Source organism: Medicago truncatula, chromosome 7 (genome assembly GCF_003473485.1).
Source record: "Medicago truncatula cultivar Jemalong A17 chromosome 7, MtrunA17r5.0-ANR, whole genome shotgun sequence".
Lineage (NCBI taxonomy): Eukaryota > Viridiplantae > Streptophyta > Magnoliopsida > Fabales > Fabaceae > Medicago > Medicago truncatula.
In genome coordinates, this window is record NC_053048.1 from 41,274,273 (window position 1) to 41,295,058 (window position 20,786).

At 33.1% G+C, this 20,786-nt stretch overlaps 3 protein-coding genes across 8 annotated transcripts; 1 reads left to right on the forward strand and 2 right to left on the reverse strand.

Moving 5' to 3' along the window:
• The first annotated feature begins 2,248 nt into the window (after positions 1–2,248).
• On the forward strand, positions 2,249–8,231 carry LOC25499000 (protein ROOT PRIMORDIUM DEFECTIVE 1). 5 transcript variants are annotated; one of them, XM_039828088.1, is made up of 4 exons: positions 2,249–3,808; positions 4,764–6,123; positions 6,488–6,607; positions 8,036–8,231. In XM_039828088.1, exon 1 carries the CDS (start codon positions 2,406–2,408, stop codon positions 3,657–3,659), a length of 1,254 nt encoding a protein of 417 aa, XP_039684022.1. In that variant the 5' UTR covers positions 2,249–2,405; the 3' UTR covers positions 3,660–3,808; positions 4,764–6,123; positions 6,488–6,607; positions 8,036–8,231. The 5 variants fall into 5 exon arrangements, with proteins under 5 accessions (XP_039684022.1, XP_039684020.1, XP_039684021.1 ...); XM_039828086.1 differs by lacking the exon at positions 8,036–8,231 and adding an exon at positions 7,672–8,028; XM_039828087.1 differs by lacking the exon at positions 8,036–8,231 and adding an exon at positions 7,672–8,028 and having other exon boundaries at positions 4,764–5,911.
• A 641-nt stretch (positions 8,232–8,872) lies between these two features.
• On the reverse strand, positions 8,873–16,363 carry LOC11420140 (aladin). 2 transcript variants are annotated; one of them, XM_013594079.3, is made up of 14 exons: positions 16,209–16,363; positions 16,059–16,114; positions 15,788–15,976; positions 15,522–15,636; positions 14,919–15,018; positions 14,650–14,829; positions 14,355–14,413; positions 12,309–12,396; positions 12,129–12,204; positions 11,709–11,808; positions 10,850–10,901; positions 9,694–9,831; positions 9,448–9,535; positions 8,873–9,179 (listed from the first exon to the last, which is right to left on the reverse strand). In XM_013594079.3, exons 1-14 carry the CDS (start codon positions 16,264–16,266, stop codon positions 9,117–9,119), a joined length of 1,362 nt encoding a protein of 453 aa, XP_013449533.1. In that variant the 5' UTR covers positions 16,267–16,363; the 3' UTR covers positions 8,873–9,116. The 2 variants fall into 2 exon arrangements, with proteins under 2 accessions (XP_013449533.1, XP_024625163.1); XM_024769395.2 differs by having other exon boundaries at positions 15,827–15,976; positions 16,209–16,354.
• Positions 16,364–17,642: 1,279 nt separating this feature from the next.
• Positions 17,643–19,856, reverse strand: LOC11408934 (probable polygalacturonase). The gene is made up of 6 exons (XM_039828085.1): positions 19,729–19,856; positions 19,263–19,562; positions 19,064–19,184; positions 18,795–18,969; positions 18,620–18,690; positions 17,643–18,375 (listed from the first exon to the last, which is right to left on the reverse strand). The coding sequence occupies exons 1-6, from the start codon at positions 19,756–19,758 to the stop codon at positions 17,669–17,671; spliced, it is 1,404 nt and encodes a 467-aa protein (XP_039684019.1). The 5' UTR covers positions 19,759–19,856; the 3' UTR covers positions 17,643–17,668.
• Positions 19,857–20,786: the final 930 nt, after the last annotated feature.

A 20,786-nucleotide genomic window follows, 5' to 3' on the forward strand; every position in this document is an offset into this window, starting at 1 on the left:
ATCCCCTTAAAATTAATAAAATATCAATTACCCTCCTGAAATTGCACAACGTTAATCAATTTACCCCCTCCGTCAAATTCTTCTGTCAGTGAACATAAAATTTTGCACATAAGTGTAAAACTCCAGGGGAGTATTTGCAAAACGTCATGTTTACTAACGAAAAAATTTGACGAAGAGGGTAAATTGATTAACGTTGTGCAATTTCAGGGGGGTAATTGACATTTTGTTAATTTTAGGGGGATAATTGATGAAACTTACAATTTCAGGGGGTAATTGACTATTTACTTGAACATTGATAGATTATCAACAATCAACATGTTTTTGGAAGAGTTTTTTACCCGAGCATTGCTATGCACTACGGGATAATTATTCACTGGATTTGACGAAACTCAAAAAACACTAACTATTCAAGGGTAAGGGTAAAGTGGTCATATAGAAATGGATTGAGGATAAAAATGTAAGGCTTAAATATGAAAATGGTTCCTGCAAATATCTGCCGTTTTGGTTTTAGCTCTTATAAAAATATTTTTTTGGTTTTAGTCTCTGCAAATATAGAATATTTGGTTTTTGTCTTTGGTATTTTGTTTTAATCGTTGTAAAATCATTTCATATTGAAATTGGTCTCTATAATATTCATTTTAGTCCTCATTTTGAGGGACTAAAATCAAATATTCTACATATTACAATGACCAAATCCAATATGAATCAATTTTACAAGGACTAAAACAAAATACCAAGGACCGAAACCAAATTTTTTATATTTGGAGGGACTAAAATCAAAAAAAATATTTTTATAGGGACTAAAACCAAAATATTTTTACAGGAACTAAAACCAAAATGTAATAACAAATTCACAGTAAGTGCATTCGTTGTTTTCCGTTTAACTGATTTCGTACTATTAAGCATTTCCGTTTTTACCCTCCTACAAGAAAATGAATCATTTCGAGAGTTGTTTATTTAAAAAATAGTTCTACATCCGATTTGATGATTAGTCTTATACTTCTATTAATACTAAAGGGTATAAATCTTTGTTGAATTTGGTGGAGAATATCAGGTGCATTCATTTGTGTGCGAGTTTCAATTGTTATTTTTTCACTTTGTTCTACTAAAAACATGTATTTATTTGACAATATTTGATTGATTTCACATGTAAGAAAAAATTACGTCGTGGGTATCTCAAAACTAAATTCTTCAATTTAAGTAAATACTCTTTACAATGTGAATGTGTATAAACTAAATCTTTATTTTTTTTTCGATAAAAACAATCTTGATACGTATCAATGTATGTTTTTGTTAACCAACTACAAGTAGAATATTTGATCTTCATGTCACGACTTAATCTCACGTCATGATCAACATATAGATTAACACTAATTCGTTATATACTTAACCTTATAAGCCTAATAATACACTATATAACACATGCACATTTTGAAAATACAGAGCTACTAAAGTTTGTATAAATCAAAGAAAAGAACAAATCCTATTCCTATGGTTGAATCATACTAAAACCCCAAAATAGAGGTCTACCATGCAAAAAAGAAAAAAACAATTGGAAAAAACTCACCTCCGACTCTCCCTATCTCGTGTTTCCTCTCTTTAGTAGCTCAATATGAGTGGCAAACTTTAACCTCGAACTCTAATTCTAAAAGCTTCCAAATTTTAATAGTCAAACTCCATCACACTACACTCTTCAAACTCTTCGCCAACGCTTCCAAATCACCACAAAGTTCCACAACTTCAAATCCTCTGTTATGAGCAATTTTTAGACCTTCAAACACCCTTGTAATTCTGCAGCAAACGCATTATATGCACCAACGAGTTTCGCAAATCCACAAATTCAGTTACCATCACTATCTCGAATCAAACCACCACAACCTAACCTTAAAACACAAGTAAATCATGAGATAAAACTAACTTTTATAAACTAAAAGAATATGTTCTCTCTTAAAACTCAAATGTAAACTTAAAAATATTATGAAATCAAACACACAAATTACGCGAGTCTCTCACCTCACAATTCTTATAGCTCTAAATACGCTTCTTCATAATAAATCTCAAATCTAGTACATTTTTTTAGTAGAACAAAATGAAAAAAATAACAATACACACAAATGAATGCACTTGAGTTTGAAATCTGACCACATTTGAGTTAAGACTTAGGATTTGTAACTAATCAACTAAATACTTCTTAAGATATCTTAAATTAAAAACTAGTCAGAAAAGGTATCAAATGTGTGTGTAAAAAAGTTTTACACGTTAAATTCTAGTACGTGCATAAACCCCTTCTTCTGTTATCCCACCGCGCCCTTCTCCTTTTCGCACCCCTCTAATCGATCTTCCTTTCATTCTCGTCTCTCTCTATCACAAACCTTTCCCTTCTAAACCTGCAACACATCAATGACATGAATCCATTATCAACCTTCAGATACAGAATCTTCCAAGCAACCACCACAATCTCATCATTCTCACCTTTTTTCCTCTTCAACCAAAAACGATGGAAAAAACCCACCATTTCAGCACAAACCCGTTTAGAAGACCGAATAAGAGACACCCACTTTGACAAATTAACAACCCACTTCAAAAAACTCAGCCTTGTTCTCAAAACCCGCAACCTCATATCAAATCGAAAACGTGGTTCTTTTGTCTCTCTTCAACTCATGTCACGCTGGAAAAACATTACAGGACTTAATGTCACTGTTACTTCCTTTCTTCAAAAATACCCTCATGTTTTTTATCTGTTTGTTCATCCTTTTAGGAGAAACATGTGCTGTAGAATGACGAAAAAGATGAAAGAGTTGATCTTGTTGGAAGAGGTTGTTGTGAGACAACATGAGGTTGAGGTTGTTAAAAGGGTGAAGAAGTTGCTTATGATGTCTGTGAATGGTACTCTTCATTTGCATGCTTTGAGGTTAATTAGAAGAGAATTGGGTCTTCCTTGTGATTTTAGAGAATCCATTCTTGGGAGATATAGTGATGAGTTTAGGTTGGTTGATTTGGAGATTGTGGCATTGGTTGGTTGGGACGATGAATTGGGAATGGCGCGTGTTGAGGAATGGAGGGAAAGAGAGTATAGAGAGAAATGGTTGAGTGAATTTGAGACCAAGTTTGCTTTTCCTATTAATTTTCCAACCGGGTTTAAGATTGAGAGAGGGTTTAGGGAAAAGTTGAAGGGTTGGCAAAGGCTATCATATACGAAGCCTTATGAGAGAAAAAATGTTAAGTGCGGTGGGGTTCAGAGGTATGAGAAGAGGGCTGTTGCTGTTCTTCATGAGCTGTTGAGCTTGACTGTGGAGAAAATGGTTGAGGTTGATCAATTGGCTCATTTTCGAAGGGATTTTGATATCGAAGTTAATGTGCGCGAGCTACTGTTAAGGCATCCGGGGATATTTTACATATCTACAAAGGGAAATGCTCAAACTGTTTTTCTTAGGGAGGCCTATGAGAAAGGCGGGTTGATTGAGCCTAATCCGGTGTATGAAGTTCGTAGGAATATGTTGGAGCTTGTGTTATTAGGACGCAGAAAAACCAAACAATTGTTAGCTTCTTGTGATGAATCCAAGGAAGAGAGCAATGCTGTAGTCTATGAAGTGGATGGGGAAATTAAAAGAGAAGGTGATTGGGTGATTCCATTCTTGGAGGCTAATGAGAAGAATTGATCCTCGTGATATTGTGAAGGTAGCAGAAAAAACATATTTGGAGAGTTTGCTAATTGGTGTTTCAGTTAACATAACGAGTACTCAGCAGCTGGTTCCCATCTCTATAAAATGCATGCTCAGGGGAAATAGTCAAGTGAGAATACAAGCAGGTAGTTTCATACTTTTGTTTTTCAGCTAATTCAACAATTTGCAGTTACATTTGACTGGTTTGTTGATTGTATCTAAATATAATCCTCATGGCACAAAATAATTACTATCATCAATATTTGTTAATGTGCATATGATATGACTCCAAATAGTACGTCATACCTTCCTGCGAACATGAATTTCCAATACAAGCTGGACTTGTCATTAGGTAAAACTAGATTCTTGTGATTGATTGAAATACAAAAGATGTTTATGTAACTGCCAATAATAAAAATCTGTATTTCAGTAGTTTCAAGGTTCTTCATTTTGAATCCTTGACTGGACTCCTACGCATATTTGAAGTGAACTAGTGGTTGCTTTGTGGTATTAAGAACTAGTGAATTATAAAAAAGAGGTGCAGTGTAGTAATGATTTCCTATTGATTGGTTCAAGGTGTAGCCTTATGATGTTGAAAGATTAAAGAATATGTGTTTGAAATTTACAGGTTCTAGATTACCCCCTTTTTTAAAATTAAGCTTGCTTACCTTGTTGTCTCAATTTGCTTGTAGCTATCAGAAAAAGTGTGTTCACTGTTTGTGTAATTGGATCTTCTTATTCTATATGTTAAATGCTCGTATTTCTTAGCCGAGATAAATTTTGGCGAAGCAGGATCTGGTGGATTTGTGGTTACTGTGACTATCTTAAACAGGACCTGTCCAATTGCTTAAGCTTGGCTTGATTTTATTGGAATTTGACCACTTGTTGAGCCTAGTGGTTCAGAATCTGGTTTTCAGATTAAGGCTCTCTAAAAAAGCTGTGGTCAACCCAGAATAGATAATATGATTTGTTAGTACTAATTCATTACTTGTTTACTTCATCCTCTAGCATAAAAAGAAATTGTTTGCCGTAACTATTGACTCTTATGTTATGTAACATTTTTTATGTATAAAAGACTTGATTGTGAATGGGATTTTGTAGATATTGAAGGCCTTAGAGCATGCAAATAATTGTGAACGGGACTTTGTAGATATGGAACCCAAAGTACATAGATGTCGACACATACATTTTTTCGTTGCCTGGTTTGATGTACTTGGTGTATGCTTAGATGAAGAGGTTGTTGTTGTCTTGATGCTTTAATCTGTTGCAAGGAACTTCTGCTTTTCTAGAGCGCGCCATGGTGCTGACTTATACAGAGGCATTGTAAATGCCCATTCTGGAAGCTCTGATCAATGTTATCAATGAGTGAAGGAGACAGTATGTTGTTGTATTTGTTGGAGTTGGAAAATGTGCTAATCTAGCTAAGGTTACTTACTGAATTTGCTAACACAACCTTTAAATCGTGATAGGCTGATAGCTGCTGGTGGGGCATTTTAGTCAGGAGTTATTAAGCAATTGCAGACACATTCATGTAGTCTTCCGTTGGTTATATTAGAGAAGGGCTGTGTGAGAGATCCTTCTGTGGTGACTGGAGACAAATGAAGTCCTGATACTTTGCATTAAGAATGCTTATACTGCAGTGCCGATAGGGGGCAGTTTGAAAAAGAAAATGAAAATGGCATTAGTATTGTATCTGCTCTTCAGTTAGAGATCTCTCTAATGTAAGACCATTACATTGTGGTGTTGTGGTGCTGGGAATTGCAAAAGATACAACATTTGATACTTTTAGCGCTTCAAATGTGCTTGTTCTTTTCTTAGCTCGAGTTGTGATAGATGACGCATTAGTTCCTCTGCATGTAGAAAAAAGTAACGGCGACCTGCCACTCAAATGGAGTAGAGTTGAAATTGTGAGGAAGGTTCAAATGTTTTAAATGGTTCACAACAATGGGATCTTAGGGGCAAAAGCTTGATTTTCAACTACTACTGGACAGGGGGAGTTCTTGGGAGATTTCGTGGTTGGACACTAGAGGTTTTAAACCTTTTGGGGTTTTTATTGCAATGGTGTTCTGACTTGGTCCTTGTTGCTTCCCTACTGTTTGTTGTAGCAGCGGTTGTTTTAATGAAATTTACCTTCAAAATTTTGTGGGTGGAATGTCAAGGCTACTCCAATATCTATTCTAGGAATGATAAAATGTACTCAAGTCAGTTTCCTTATCAGCCTTAGGAACAGGGCTGTTTTCTAGCGGCAGGTAGTGTTAGGATACTGGATTTGCGCCTTAACTTAACAGATGGGCCGAGGTTCCCAGTTAGTTAGAATAGGAAACATGGTTAAAGGCAGGGGGAAGGGCAATCAGTATGGGATTATTGCATATTTTCTGTTAGAACCTTAGAGGTTGGGCAGAGAGAGAACAATATCTATCTGAGGAGCATTAACTCAGGGATTATAGGAAAATTTGCTTCTGTAATACAGTTACTCTTTTCAATAAATAATAGTATTTCTATTTCACTGAAATTTGGGTTCTATCATGAACCGAGTGTTTTATGAAAATGTGAAGTTACTCAACACTTTCATACTTGTTTTTTCTCTTCATGTATTGTGGACTGAGTTATTATGTTTAAGGCGAGTGTTTTATGAAAATGTGAAGTTACTCAACACTTTCATACTTGTTTTTTCTCTTCATGTATTGTGGACCGAGTTATTAATGTTTAACGTGTTATATGAGATGGATGGTGGTTTTCTAATGTCTGGTTGTGGTTTCGTTGCTAGAACTCTATGTTGGAGGATTATTGAGCTTTCGTTTCACTCTAGTCTTTATTGTTTTCAGCATTGTGAAGAAGTTAGAGCCTACGAACACTCTAACATCATATGTTTGGTGGGTTTTTGAGTTTAATTGGATTGTTGTCGAGTGGCCAAGCGCTTCTGGAAGATCCCCTCGTCTCTACTGGTAAGAACCTCAGTTTGGATATATGTGTTTTCCTTTTTTTCTTTTCTTCCTGTCTTTGGGGACAGTTGGGCAGATAATAAACGTTATCATCAATGCCATGAAAGAGTAGTCAAAGTAGTATAGATTTATTATATTGAGTAACCTTCTTTTTCTTAAAGTAAGTAAGACAAAAGTTTAATAAAGAAGAGAATTTTAACTGCTTCAGAGTTCCTTCTCTGAGCAATGCAAACAGAGAGTAGATTATACTTAAAAAGTTAAAAAGGGATTATTACAGAATCGTCTGCCTTTGTTTTGTTCTTATATATCTAATATATACAAGGAGAATGGAAATGAAGAGAAAATATAATGACTAAAAGGTCCACCCATAATTAGCCATTGTTGATGTGTTTATTTAAGGTCTATTTCAGGTTTGACCCTTTCCTGGACAATGCCACAATGGAAGTTTAATAGCACCGTGCTGTCCTTTTTTTGATTCATTAGGAAGGATAAATTAGTAGCTAGAATAGTCAGTTTCTGTTCTGTCCCTAATTTCTTTCAATTGTTCTGCCGGAATTCAGGTGGAGTTGTTCAAGTTTCCTTTTTTCTTCAAGAGATTGTACTCATTTATCGATTCTCACAAGTAGGCTAGATAATTTACATCTGTCTTGCTGTCCTTAGTTTTTGTGCTTATAGGTTATAAGCAGTAATGCTATCAAATGAAAACAAGTGTGGTATTCATCAAACAAAAAAAACGTGGTAGTTATATCAAAATGAAATCTTTTATTTTTTAGATATCAAAATGAAATCTTATTAACCTCTTTAGAAATGTATGCATATTCTCAGTCCAAAATATAGTTCGATTATAAATATCATACTTAAATAAATACATTGGTTGAGTTTTGTTATGACAATATCATTTGGTTTTAGTCATATGAGATGGCTAAAAGATCAGCTAATCCTTGCAATGAGGGTGCATGGAAGATTATTTTGGATGGTAGTTAATTCATTATAGAGGTTCAGATTGGATGTATGTTGGGTTTGCCAATATGTTTAATTCATTATATGCTATTGCTTTATCGTTGCAGTTTTGAGCAATCACTGTCAAAGTTCCTGAAAAAACTTTAATGTAACACGGGCAAGGATCGATGTTGCGGAAGAGCAAAACTTTTGAATCGGCTTAGGCTGTGATTGGGTGAGAATTGGGATGAGTGCAACTAACTATATTATGATAGGAACAAGGCGTTGGGTCAACTTGGTCTTTGCAAAGTAGTTTAGCACAAATTGCACAAATGAAATTGTTAAGAGGATGAAAAGTTTAGCACAAATTGCACAAATGAAATTGTTAGGAGGATGAAAGAAAAATGTATTCAAATATGTTGTTGCACAAGTTTTAAGTTTTTTTCTTCTTCTTGATCATCATTTTAAGATAACCTTCTTACCAATGTGCAGGGTGAATGTGCATGATTTGGTCACTTGTAATCGAAAAGATTCATTGGATTATAGATTTAGAATAATTTCAGGAGTTTTCGTCCTTTGGTTACAAAGGTTTGTCATAGTATTGATTAGCATACATAGTGATAGTACGATGTAAAAATTGGTGATTCTAAAATGACATTTTATAGTAAGTAATTTTTATTTTTTTTTACCAAGTTTAATAATATCTTAATAGCCTTTTTTTCCAGTATGTTTTTAAACTGCATAGTATCTATTGACTTTGCCAAATAACTAATCTTTGTTGAAGAATCACCATTTGATGGATCTTTCCTCCTAACCATATTTTTTATTCATTAACAATGCTCAAACATAAAATCTTTCTTTTAGGGATACAAATCTAATTTCACTCCAAACAACATGTTTGGTATAGCGTTTGATTACCTCCAAATGATTAACTCGTGAAGTTTGGATTAAACACATGAATAATGCTATATATAATACGTGTATTTTATAAAGAAACATAACATATCACGATGAGATACAATTATTAATAGTGTATAATAATAATTAAACTACCCTAAAAAAAAATTAAACTCATTACATATAATTGTATATATTTATAAAAAAGAACAAAAACATTTCAAAAACAAATATTCTGAAAATACCAATGTTAATATAACAACTGCAGAATAATAATAACAATAGGACATTTGATTTACTTAAATTAATTTTATATCTTATTGGTAGAATTATATTTAAACAAATAATAGTGTTAAAAATACTTTTTTTAGTAAAGTGTTTAAAAAGCTTATCAAGTAAATAAAATAAGAAAAATAATAATAATAATTGTGGTTTCCAGTCAAGTAATGAAGAGGGTGTTTCATTTTTTTAATCACGCATGACCTTTTTTTTTAATCGGCTTACTTGTCCTGGTTTCCAAACAAATACATCAATACAAGGCCAAAATTTAAATACACATAAGATAAATCAATTTTACCCCAAAAAATAATTTCAAAACAAGCAACTCATGCTAACATCATCAAAGTTAGCTAGCACCAAATTGTGCCCAACCAGCAAAAATCCGCAGATATTCTCCTTACGGAAGCATATGAGAACGGAATAAGAGTGGGTAAGTGCAACAAAATCCACTGCTCCAACACTGTAGAATAAAAAGAAAGTATATATGAAAAGCTTCAAAATTTGTGTAATAAGAACAGATAACAAGATGGAGCCCCTAAGTTATGTTAGTCGAAACCAGGATTATCAGTGAAAATTCTTCACTAGACCGGTAAATTTTTCTACGTAAAATAAGGATGCTATCACAAGCATACTCACCTATCCACCTCAGGTATTACATATAACTTGTTAAGGGAAAAAAAAATCAGAAATAAAGAAAGCAGAACAAGTGAAACTCATGAGGGACTTACAACAGAGAGTAATGGTCCTTGCTTAAACTTCCCGTGAAATGAAAATGAGATTGGCTTTGGACTGTCTCCAGGCCCTCTTATAAATCCACTAAAACATTGAAAAATAAACCAATGCAAATGACTAGCATGTTCAACAGTAATTGGCAAAGCAAAGAATATTTAAGACAAATAACTTTGAAAATTTAATAATTGAAAAAGAAATGATAGAAACACCAGTGATTGGACAATTTTTAATCAAGAACTCACATTAATGAAGTAGATATCAGAGGAGTCCTTCTTGTATCATATACAGCGATCAGACCACCATATACATCATCTCCACCTTTAAAAGACACAGCCAATCGCTCTCCTGAACTATCCCATGCTATTTTTTCAATTCCCTGACTGAATAAAATGATATTAGATAACAAATAACTCTGTAGTTTCTAACAGAAACATGATAACCTTATGATTTGGGAAAAGGAAGATAAATAACTTAGACACCTAACACAAAAGACACCTTAAATTGCAGAAACAAAATTTTAACCACATCTAGGTGACTACAGAGCATGTGTAAAGTATAGTCAGTCCATCACATGAACATCCAAGAATTTCTATGTAGGATTGAGGGATGTAAAATTATCAGGGCAGGGGCATTCCATAATTGAAATTTGAAACTATACTTGGCAAATCAGTTTGGTTTCAGTCAAAGAGCTTAGCACAAGGTCAATCAAGATAAAGAATCTAGATGTCAATCTATAAGAACAGATAGTATGAAAGAAAAGAAAATGGACTGTCTTGTTTTCACAAAATTAGTATATTTTATTTTATAAAACACTACTATGACCGATTTTTTTTTCTTTCAATTAATTTAGAATATTGTTATCACATTTAAACTTGTCATATCCTGTTTCTGATATTTAGAGAAGATGTGATAATATTTTTAAAATAAAATAGTTGGCACTGCATTTGAACTTCCCGTGTACTGTTTCTGAAATTTAGAGAAGGAAATGATGAAAAAATTGCCATCTTCAGACTTGGCCATGTTTTGCAAAGTAAAAATAAAAAAAAATGATTAGCATCCAACCAAACACACTTTCATTCCTGTTTAGTAAAAATGAGCACATAAAAACATCCCAAAAACAGTTTCATTTTTCATGATCAATATCTTACAAATTAAAATCCAAATATATCAGTAACCCGATTTAATCCAAGTAAAAAAATATATATTATGATAGAACAGGAGAAAGGGCTACAAATCAAAATAGCTGATGATGAAAATTGCAATAATCAGTTATCAGTCTTCCATTCCAGTCCTACGAATTGGTTAATACGGAATTTGTAAAATGATAAGACCTTAGCACCAACTCACAGACATTAAAAAAATTAATGAACCCAAGAACATAAATTCATTCATCTCTACCTGCCTGTCAATGATAATATCTCTGGCAAGTCAACAGGTAACAGATGTGCATCTGGAAAAACCAACAATGAGTAATTATAAATGTATCACATACTTATATTAAAGAAATTAGACGAGACAAACATGAATTGAGGCTAGAACATGAACTACAAACACACAAGAATAACTACTATCGATAAAATCATTGTGCTTCAGTTCAGCTAGCACGACATAAGTATATGCAATAACACAAACTCCTGAATTGGGCCCTTTTAAGAGGTCGACCATGAGCCATTTCAAAAATTCCTGCTCACAAGAAGGGTAGCACTCAACGGTGATATTTTTACCATGTTTTCAATCCTAATACTAGACACCAACAGCCATACAAATTTTATTGTGAATCCACATCTAATATCAACCATCTACTCATTCAATTCGATTAACAAATGGTTTCTGTTGAGAAATATGCATGTGACTGGGAAAGGCCTCTTTAGTAAAGAGATTAAGTTGTAACTGTAGTTCACTCAAAGTAGAGGGCATGTGTTTCTTCAAAGACATTTTTTTGTATGGTTGTCAGTGTTTTATATGACAGTCATTCACTTTATTAGAGAAATATATTTCACCTTGTTCTGTCTCTTTTCCCTTTCCATTCAAATTACAAAATTTACACCATCTGACATGATTACTGTTGTCAGCCTTTTCAGAGTCATTGTTTACAGAAAAGTATATTCAGGACTGATCCCACTTCCTTTCATTTCCCTTTACCATCTCATCCCATACATCTTAATATCATATGTTCCATTTACCAAGTTTTAGTATAGCAAGATACTGAAACAGAAAACAAATCAACACAAAATCCTTGAAAGAAAAGGTACAATACCTAATGAGGGAGGTTTCGATGCAAAGTGAACAGATCCCAAAGTTGATGATTTGGAAAATGCAAGCAGTATCATACGCCCATCTGGATCCCATGTTGCACACTAAGCACACAGCATTGAAAGTAGAAATAACATAAGTCACAACCACCGGACAAGAAAATTTACAAATCTTTGCCAATTGCTTGATACTACGACAGTGTTATTCTACTCAAATGTAAAGCTCTTGTCATTGTATATTCTTAAACACTCGAATTATATTATTTAATTAAATCTAGTCTCATCTTGAAATGAATCTTGTTTTTAGTTTTCCCCCTTAAAAAAGCAAATCCTAAACACACATGCGCAAAGTTTAAGAACAAATGTTGTCTCAAAGTAAATAAGTAACCATAGATCACCAACAGAAGCATGTACACCTCACGTACCTTGACAAAACCACTAGATGATGACCATTGTTCTGATGTCCATGTGTTTGTCTCCCAAAGATAAAATGTTCCGTCACTGTAAGAGAGCGTGATAATAAGGTCATTTTTATGAATGATAAACAGTTCAGGTTCAATAAACACTTAATATTTCCATAAGCCAAATTTAGCATGCTGCGTTACAATTTTGAAGCAAAGAAATAATCTCCAGTGGGTGACCACTTTAGCATTGATATGCCTCCTAATCCTCGTCGAATGGGTGTCCCCACACCTATTGATAACATGTAAAAAAAAATCAGAAAGCAGAGACAAACATCAGTACTAGAGATTTTTTATTTTTCTATTGAAATGAGATGACAGTCGAAATATAGACAGAGTCCTCAGCTTCTCATTTAGACTCTCGAAATTAAAGCTTCAGAATAACACGTCTATCAACCTAGCATAACTAGGGCAACAGAAGTGAGATCACTTGTTTTCTTTTTATTACAAAAAAGTTTAAACGAAAGGAAGGTTGCCCCTATAGGAGATAAGGCATGCCATATGTCTCCACAAAGGCTTACATTGATACTTAAATTTACATATGACCTATCAATTAACGATTACTAGAAATAATCAAATTGAAGACCATTGAGCGGATGCAATGCAATCTTACCAATTAAGCCAGCCTTCATTGGTAATATCAATTTGTCAATTTATTAAATTACAAGATCAAATCTATAAGTTTTTATGCATAACACTCAAGTTTTCAAAATAATATATTTCAATCCAGTCGTAAACTTTTCAAAAGCACTAATACGGAACGTATAAAGACTAGTAATCCAGTTCTTATAACTAACCAACCACAATAAGTTTGAATATAAACAATGTCCTCACTTTCTCTTGACAGTGTAAATTCACTCTGACTATTATGCAAAACACCTAAGAAACATTAAACATTTTTGCTTTACTACTTAACTGGAATCTCTAAAAACATTAAAATAAACCGTTTGGGTCCAAAGGAAAGTGACTGGTACATATGAGGTCACTAGTAGCAATTTAATCAAAAATCAGTAATGAAAGATTTATTTCTCCAAAATCGTAGCAAAAGTTGGATTTGTCTATGATCCGTCGGATCATATCTTCAATACTCTGTTGTCAAAGCGGAAAAGCGGCGCGGCAACCCCAAAAATTGACGCGGCGCGGTATGCGGGCGCGATTTCATAACGCGGACACTAATATATTTAATATTAAAATACCATACTATACAAAAAAAATATACTAAAATACCTTAAATTATTACTCAAAATTTATGAAGTATTCATAATTTGAAATAAAATAATATTAAAATTAAGAAAAATAATTAATAACCAATAGTATTAACTATTAAAATAATTTGTCAGAAAAATAACTATCAAAATATATATGAAGTAATATATTAAATATACGATTTTTTTTTTGAAAGAATATCAAACATAAGAATCATTAAGGCTTCCTTAAAAAAATTATTAAGGCTAAAGACAATCAAATCATTTGAACATTTGAAAAAGAGAGTATAGTTAGGAAATTACCGTTAAAAATAAAATTCTTGGTAAAGATAAGCATTAAAAACATTGTAACCAAAAAAAGCATTAAAAACATTAAAATAATATTAAGAATAGCAAGCAATTAGCTGGCACATTCATTGTATGACTTTTCAGCAAGCAATATGGGTCAACGAAATCATAAATAAGCATTTATTTTAATTTTTATAACCAATAATGAGCTTTTATTATTCCCGGTAAGAAAGGCACGAACCGGGTCGCATGGGTAAAAACGGGTCACATGGCTGAAATGGGTTGAAAACACAGTCGTTTTGCTCTCTTTTCCTTGTTTTGTGCTTCGACCCGAAAAAGCGGCGCTTTGACCCGCTATCGGTCCGCCCCACTCCACCGGATAGCGGCCGCTATTGACCCGCTTTTCCCTGACGCGCGACTCGGTAGCACTCTGACACGGTGGGCTGTTTTTTGCCGCGAGCTGCCGCTATTAACAACAGAGCTTCAACATACTAATGAACTGTTTAAATCATCAGTTTAGGTTGCAAACATATACAGCTAAGGGTACAATCAGTACCTTTTTAACTTTAGCATGAACAATTCAGGTCAGAATGAGTTTTAAGCTTACTCAACATATTAGTGTCATTAGTAGACAGAAAATGGTTATTAAGAGTAAAATTCAATTCAACTACTTAACAAAGCAAGGACTATGCCGTACCTTGAGCAACATCCCACACAGTGAATGAAGACCTTTCATATGAAGCAGAAGCTAGGTATGTGAAAAAAGGTTAAGAAAAAATGGTAAAGTACAAATAATTTGTAATAAAAAAACTGTGCATCAAACTCACAAGTTTGACCCGTACTTAATTGTAATACTTTCTGTATGCATACTGAGGAGAAAAATGCACTGTCATACACAAACATCTCTTGCAAAAAGAAAGAATATGCAGGTGGTATCCACATATGGGAAGCAAGTGGCAAAACAAAAAATAATTTGACATTTATAAGGATATCTTCCATCCGGACTCCATGTAAGGGCGCTAACATGTTCATCATTTTGACTACGAAGAAAATCGACTAGGAGATACCGAATTCCAGAGCCTCTAGATAAACTTCCTACAAAGGAAATAGTGCCAGATCTAGCAGATGCGGCATTTCCAGGATATGAAGCAGACCACAAGCAAATTCCACTCCTGCATCAGTAAACCCAAGTCCAGTTAACAAAAAATCCAATGACCCAACAATTGACATTGTACAACCGAGCACAAAGACAGAAACTCACTTGCTACCAACAGCAAGCATCCTCCCACCATTAGGCCTCCACTCTAACACATTAACATCTCTCTGAGACTCGTTGGTTAAAATAATCGAATCCTTCCCATCTATTTAAAGTGTGAAACTATAAGTGCTAAAATCAAAGCAAACACTATCCATAACTAACAATAACAATAACAAAAGAGCATTGTTATTTGGCACGGAAAAAATCCGCACCGAACATGCACAAAGAGATTAAAAAAACAATCAGACTGATAAACATACATGGTGAGGATGGTTTTGAAACATTTACAGCAATTGGCATAAACCACACATGCTTTTGTTGGATCCAATGCTGTAAATCGCCAATGATAGAAAATAGTAGTTTGTTCAGTTTCTGCTATGCTATAGTGCCGCTAGTTGACAACACTTTGCACTAAATAGCATGTCGAAGAACAATAACGACGTGTTCAAATTGTGCTACACTCTAACAGTAAAGCACCACTATAACTGCTCTTTAAAAATCCTCGTTGGTTTTATGCAAAAGCAATTCAGAAAAATTTTGCATTTTCCAAAACTAATCACAAATATATGTAACTATCACTAATCACCATCATAACAAATTAAGTACCTGAATCTTCATAGTCGTGAACTAAAACCTGTTCGGGCCCAGATATAAAAGCAATAATATGCTTATTAAGGTGCCAACTAACTCCCTGAAGATTAACCTCAGGCAACAAACGAACCTACACACAATCACAAACAACAAAATTACATTCAATCAAGTCATTCTCTCAAATAATTATCAGTGTTGACGTGTCAGTTTCAAAGCAAGCAACATAAGGATTACAATAAAAGCACAATGCAAGCAATAAGATCACAATTAATTAATCATACATCATTAGGGTAAAGGAGGCGTCTGAGAAAATCCCTTACAACGCCTTGAAAGATTGCAACAGGTTCTTTTCTCGGAAGGCGTTCAGAGGCGGTAGCGGTTGTTGTTTCAGTTGTTTTCTGTTCGGAAATGTCGTCGGTCTCGAGAGGCGGTGGTGGTGGCTGAAATGGAACGGGGCTGAACACCAATCCCTAATTAACGAATAAAAGTAATTAATTAATCAATAAATAATAAGATAGGATTGAATTGAATTGAAATGAAGCGATCGATTACGAGAAGCTTTCCGTAGGTTTGGTTGGCTCGATCGTCGGAGAGAGCGTCGACGGTGACTGCAAAGAAACTCAGAATTAGAGAAGCGAATGAAGAGAGAGAGAGAGAGAGAGAGAGAGAGAGAGAGAGAGAGAGGAGAGATTTTAAACTTACTTAACTCGCGATTGAGTTCGCAGAGAGTGAGTGAACCAGGAGGAGGGAAAGAAGCCATGTTTGTTTGTCTGAGTTTTTACAATTCAGATTTCAGAGTAGGGTTTTAGTTTTAGTTTAGCTTTGAAACAAAATTGATGATTCATCACTAATCAGACACGGACAATAATAATATTTTTCCCGCTTCTTTCTTCTCATTTATTAGTACTATTTCTTTTTTTGAGTCCGGTTAACAAATGCTCTATTGTCTAAGAAACCCATAAAAAAAATATGTCTTGAAAATATAAATCAAACACTTGTTGAAATTATAATAGTACAATTTTCAATTCAAAAGTTACCGCTTTTAATGCTTAAACAATGTCTTTATGTCACTTTTTAACATTTTTTTTTGTAGAGAAATATATGATCTTTCTTCTCATAATCAAATTTTACGAAAAATAAACATTTTTAACTCATATCGTTGATATGATAACCTTTTTGATGAATGATGATCTTTGAGGCGGTCAATCTTGACCCTATTAAACTATCGGAGTCCAACTCACCTAATTCAAAAAAAAAAATATCAAATGTTACTCTGGATGGACACAATCAAATTAGAGGCTTTGTTTAAATATTGAAAATGGATCCTTAATAAAAAAAATTAAAAATTAAAAAAGTCATCGTTCATGTTAAAGTAAAAATATTATCAAAAACAAAGTTAAAAAAAACGACATGTATTTTGAATATGGTCGCAATTAATTATGTGAATAATGCACATTGTAAAAATGCGATATGTATTTTAAAATAAATAGAGTATGAATAATAAAAAAAAGGGTATTGATATCATAAAAATAATGTATCTATTAAAAAGAGGGCCTGAGTCCATAAAAGAAACTATAAACATTTGGGAAACAGGCATTAGAAATAAAAGAAAATGATATTTTGACGATGTTATTTTTTTATAAGTGGAAGTGTGTATAAATGTGGTATGCCAACTAAGGGTGTCAATCTATCACCAGTTAGAAATAAAAGATAGAGAAAAATAAAAAATATTAACACGATTGTTCAAAAACAAGTCTTGCTTTGCAAGACGGTCAACAACCTAGCAATCTGGTTAGCCTCTCTAAAAATATGCTTCCAAATCACTTCATCATTGTTAAATGTTTAATTCCTATGTGAATTGAGTATGAAATAATGAGATTTTATATTATATTATCATTGTCTTTGTGTATGTTTAGTCGGTAATTAAGTACTGGTAATATAAACTTTTGAACTGATTCAATAACAACGTACATTTGCATAGTGGACCAAGTGACTAAATGTTTAGTCTTCACTGTTTTTTAACTAGTATTTTCTGAAATTAATTAATGGAGTGTATAAATAATGGATAAGTAAATTAATAGTTCTATGTTGAACTAAATATATATTATTCATTCATTTTCAAAAAATTTACTTGCATACATAATGGAAGAAACCTCTACTTATCAGAACACACTACTTTTAATGTTACAAGTCTTGAACTGAACATCTTCAATAGCCAATTTATCTGTTGGAAAGGGACATTCAATTTTCTTCTCTGACAGCAGATCACATGGTTTAGGAACCACATTACTTGTAACTCCAGAAACATCTGTGCAATTCCATGGAAGTTTCTTCTTCTTCTTAAGCTCGCTTAATTCAATAGTCACATTAGAAATACATATCCCTGTAAAAGGATCATTAGAAATTCCTTCAAGTTGCCCCGCAACGGTCACATTCTTAGCAATAACATCTCTAAAAATAATTCCAGTAATTTTAGGCAATGCTTTTGGATCAAATCCATTATCAGGGTGGTCTCCATAAGACCCTGTCAACCAAAACACATATCTCAATATTGTGTTCAATTTCACTCCTTTGACAAAAATGTCCTTCACATATCCGCCTCTACCGACGGCTGATTTGATTCTAACAGCTGATTCTGTATTGATAGCAGTTACGTCTTCAACTCTTACATTTTCGATTCCACCCGACATTTCACTCCCTAAAGCAATCATAGCACTATCTGGGGATATACATGTTAGCCTTCTTATGATTATTTGTTTTGATGGCTTTCCGAATTTAATTCCATATTGATCCCATCCACTTTTTATCGCAATACAATCATCACCAGAGACAATGTAGTTGTCTTCGATCCTAACGTTCGTAGATGAATCTGTTAAGAAGGCGAAAAATGGAAAAATCAAGCAGTGGTTAGTAATACAGTACATGTAAATTGTAATTGTACAGTTTTTAATATGAATATCATAATTTCAATTACTTAAAGCTAAATAAATACAATCTATAAACATAAAGTACGAAGCAAACAAATTTTATGTCATTGTTAGATACAAATAGAGTATATCTTGTATCTCAATTTTTTTAAATACTCATGTGATTATTATGGAATAAATTATTACCTGGGTCTATTCCATCTGTGTTTGGAGAGTCTACTGGTGCAAGAATGGTAAGACCCTTTATAATTATGTTACTGAAGAAATAAAGCTTGATCAAAAGAATGAAATATTGTATGTATAAAGAAAAATAATAAAGATATTGAGGTTGAGAAAAATTGAAAATGGTGCATTATCAAACCTGCTGTAAGTTGGATGGACAAACCAAGAAGGGGAATTGATCAAAGTGAGATTTGATATTTGGATTTGATCAGAATACAAAATCTCAATCATGTATGGCCTAGTGATTTTCAATTGTTTATTATGAAACTTGTCCCACCAATATGATCCTTGTCCATCAATTGTCCCGTTGTTACCTTATATGAATGAACATGTCCAAATAGGTCAAATTTAAAAACTACTTCTCCATTTTAATATAATACATTCATTTATTGTGAATTTAATAATTACCGGTAATTATAACGTCGGTGAGGTGAGTTCCGAAAATGAGACTACTAAACCTTGGACCAGGTGCATCTCTTCCCCTTCCATAAGATGGTAAAGGAGGAAGCTGAGGCCATTGTGATTCATCCTGTATCATATCAATGACCCTTTATTAACTGATTATAAAATTTTCCAAATGCTACAAAAAATAGTGATCGTATAATACCTGAGATCCAAGAATGACCGCGCCTTTTTGGAGAAAAAGAGTGAAATGGCTTGTGAGATTGAAGCTTCCAGTTAACCATTTACCTGGTGGAACAATAAGTTGTGCACCACCATCATTTGCATACTGGCTAAGTTTGGTTATTGCAGTATTAAAAGCTTTTGTGTTAGAGGTTTTTCCATCACCAACACCACCAAAATCTGTCAAAACTGCACTGTGTTTTCTGCAATTGATTGCAAGGTAATCAAGGTTGCATTCTGCTAGTGATCCAAATATCAAAACTATAGAAATCACACAAATAACCTGCACAAAACAATGATAATATAAGTTTATGGACACAGAAAATAAAAATAACTACATGTAACGTTTATTTTCTTAGACATAAGTAAGGAATATAAAAAACTACTGAAGCATTGACATAGAACAGGTATATGAACAACACATAAAAACTATGCACAATGAAAATTACAAAGGAATTTTCGAATCTTGGACTCTTCATGTTCTGATTAGATATATGACAATTGTAGTAGATATAGATAAATCATAGGCATACGATCGATATTATATATAGAGAGGATCATGACTACAAAATGCATATTAAGTAATAAATAAATGCGAATCAACGCTTATTATTCTTAGTGGTTAATGTTTTACTTGGTTTTTTTCTTTTTGATAAGCATAGTTTACTGAATTGAATTTTATTCAATGTACAGATAAATAAAAAGTAAGTTGTAAGTGTGAATGAAACACATTGATTTCAATTAATGTCCATCTTGGACTTTTGATTTCTTTTTGACTGAAGACCATCTTGGATCAAATTTTAAATATTTGATTTAAAAATTAAATGCTAAGATTTTTGAATGATAAAAGGAAAAAAAATGCTCAAGATATTCAAGATATATGTGTGTACTAGGTACATATATATAATTGAGACTATTTTATAATTCAATTCAAATTTTATAAAAGAGGATGCTATTTATGGCGACAATTTTTTTCGCGAACCTGTCACGAAGGATTTGTGAACATTAGATTAGATTTAGGAGGAGTGGAAAACATGGATGGAGTCAAAGTGAAAACGGACGGATTCACTACAAAAGTAAAAATCAATAGGTCTTGATGTTTTTGAGAAACACGTAGCATTTATGTTTTATAAATGAGAAATGTTATTTGAACATCAATGTGATTGACAACCACATGGACAACTATCTTTTTATAAAAAAAATCATGTATTGACACGAAAATCAAAGCAATAGAGAGAGAAAGTAAAAATATAATGTGAGTATGGGAGATAAGGTTGTCACAAAAGTTGTTAGAAAATTGTTGTATATATATCATTTCTCTTTATAAATGTCTTACATGTATTGATTTTCTTCTCTTATGTATTTGATGCAATTATTATTATTATTATTTTTTTTTAACAAATTGATACAATTATGTATTATCATCCTCACATCTATACTATATATAATTTCGTCAAAAAGTATCTATAGTATATATAATTAAGACCGATTTTCTAATTCAAATTAT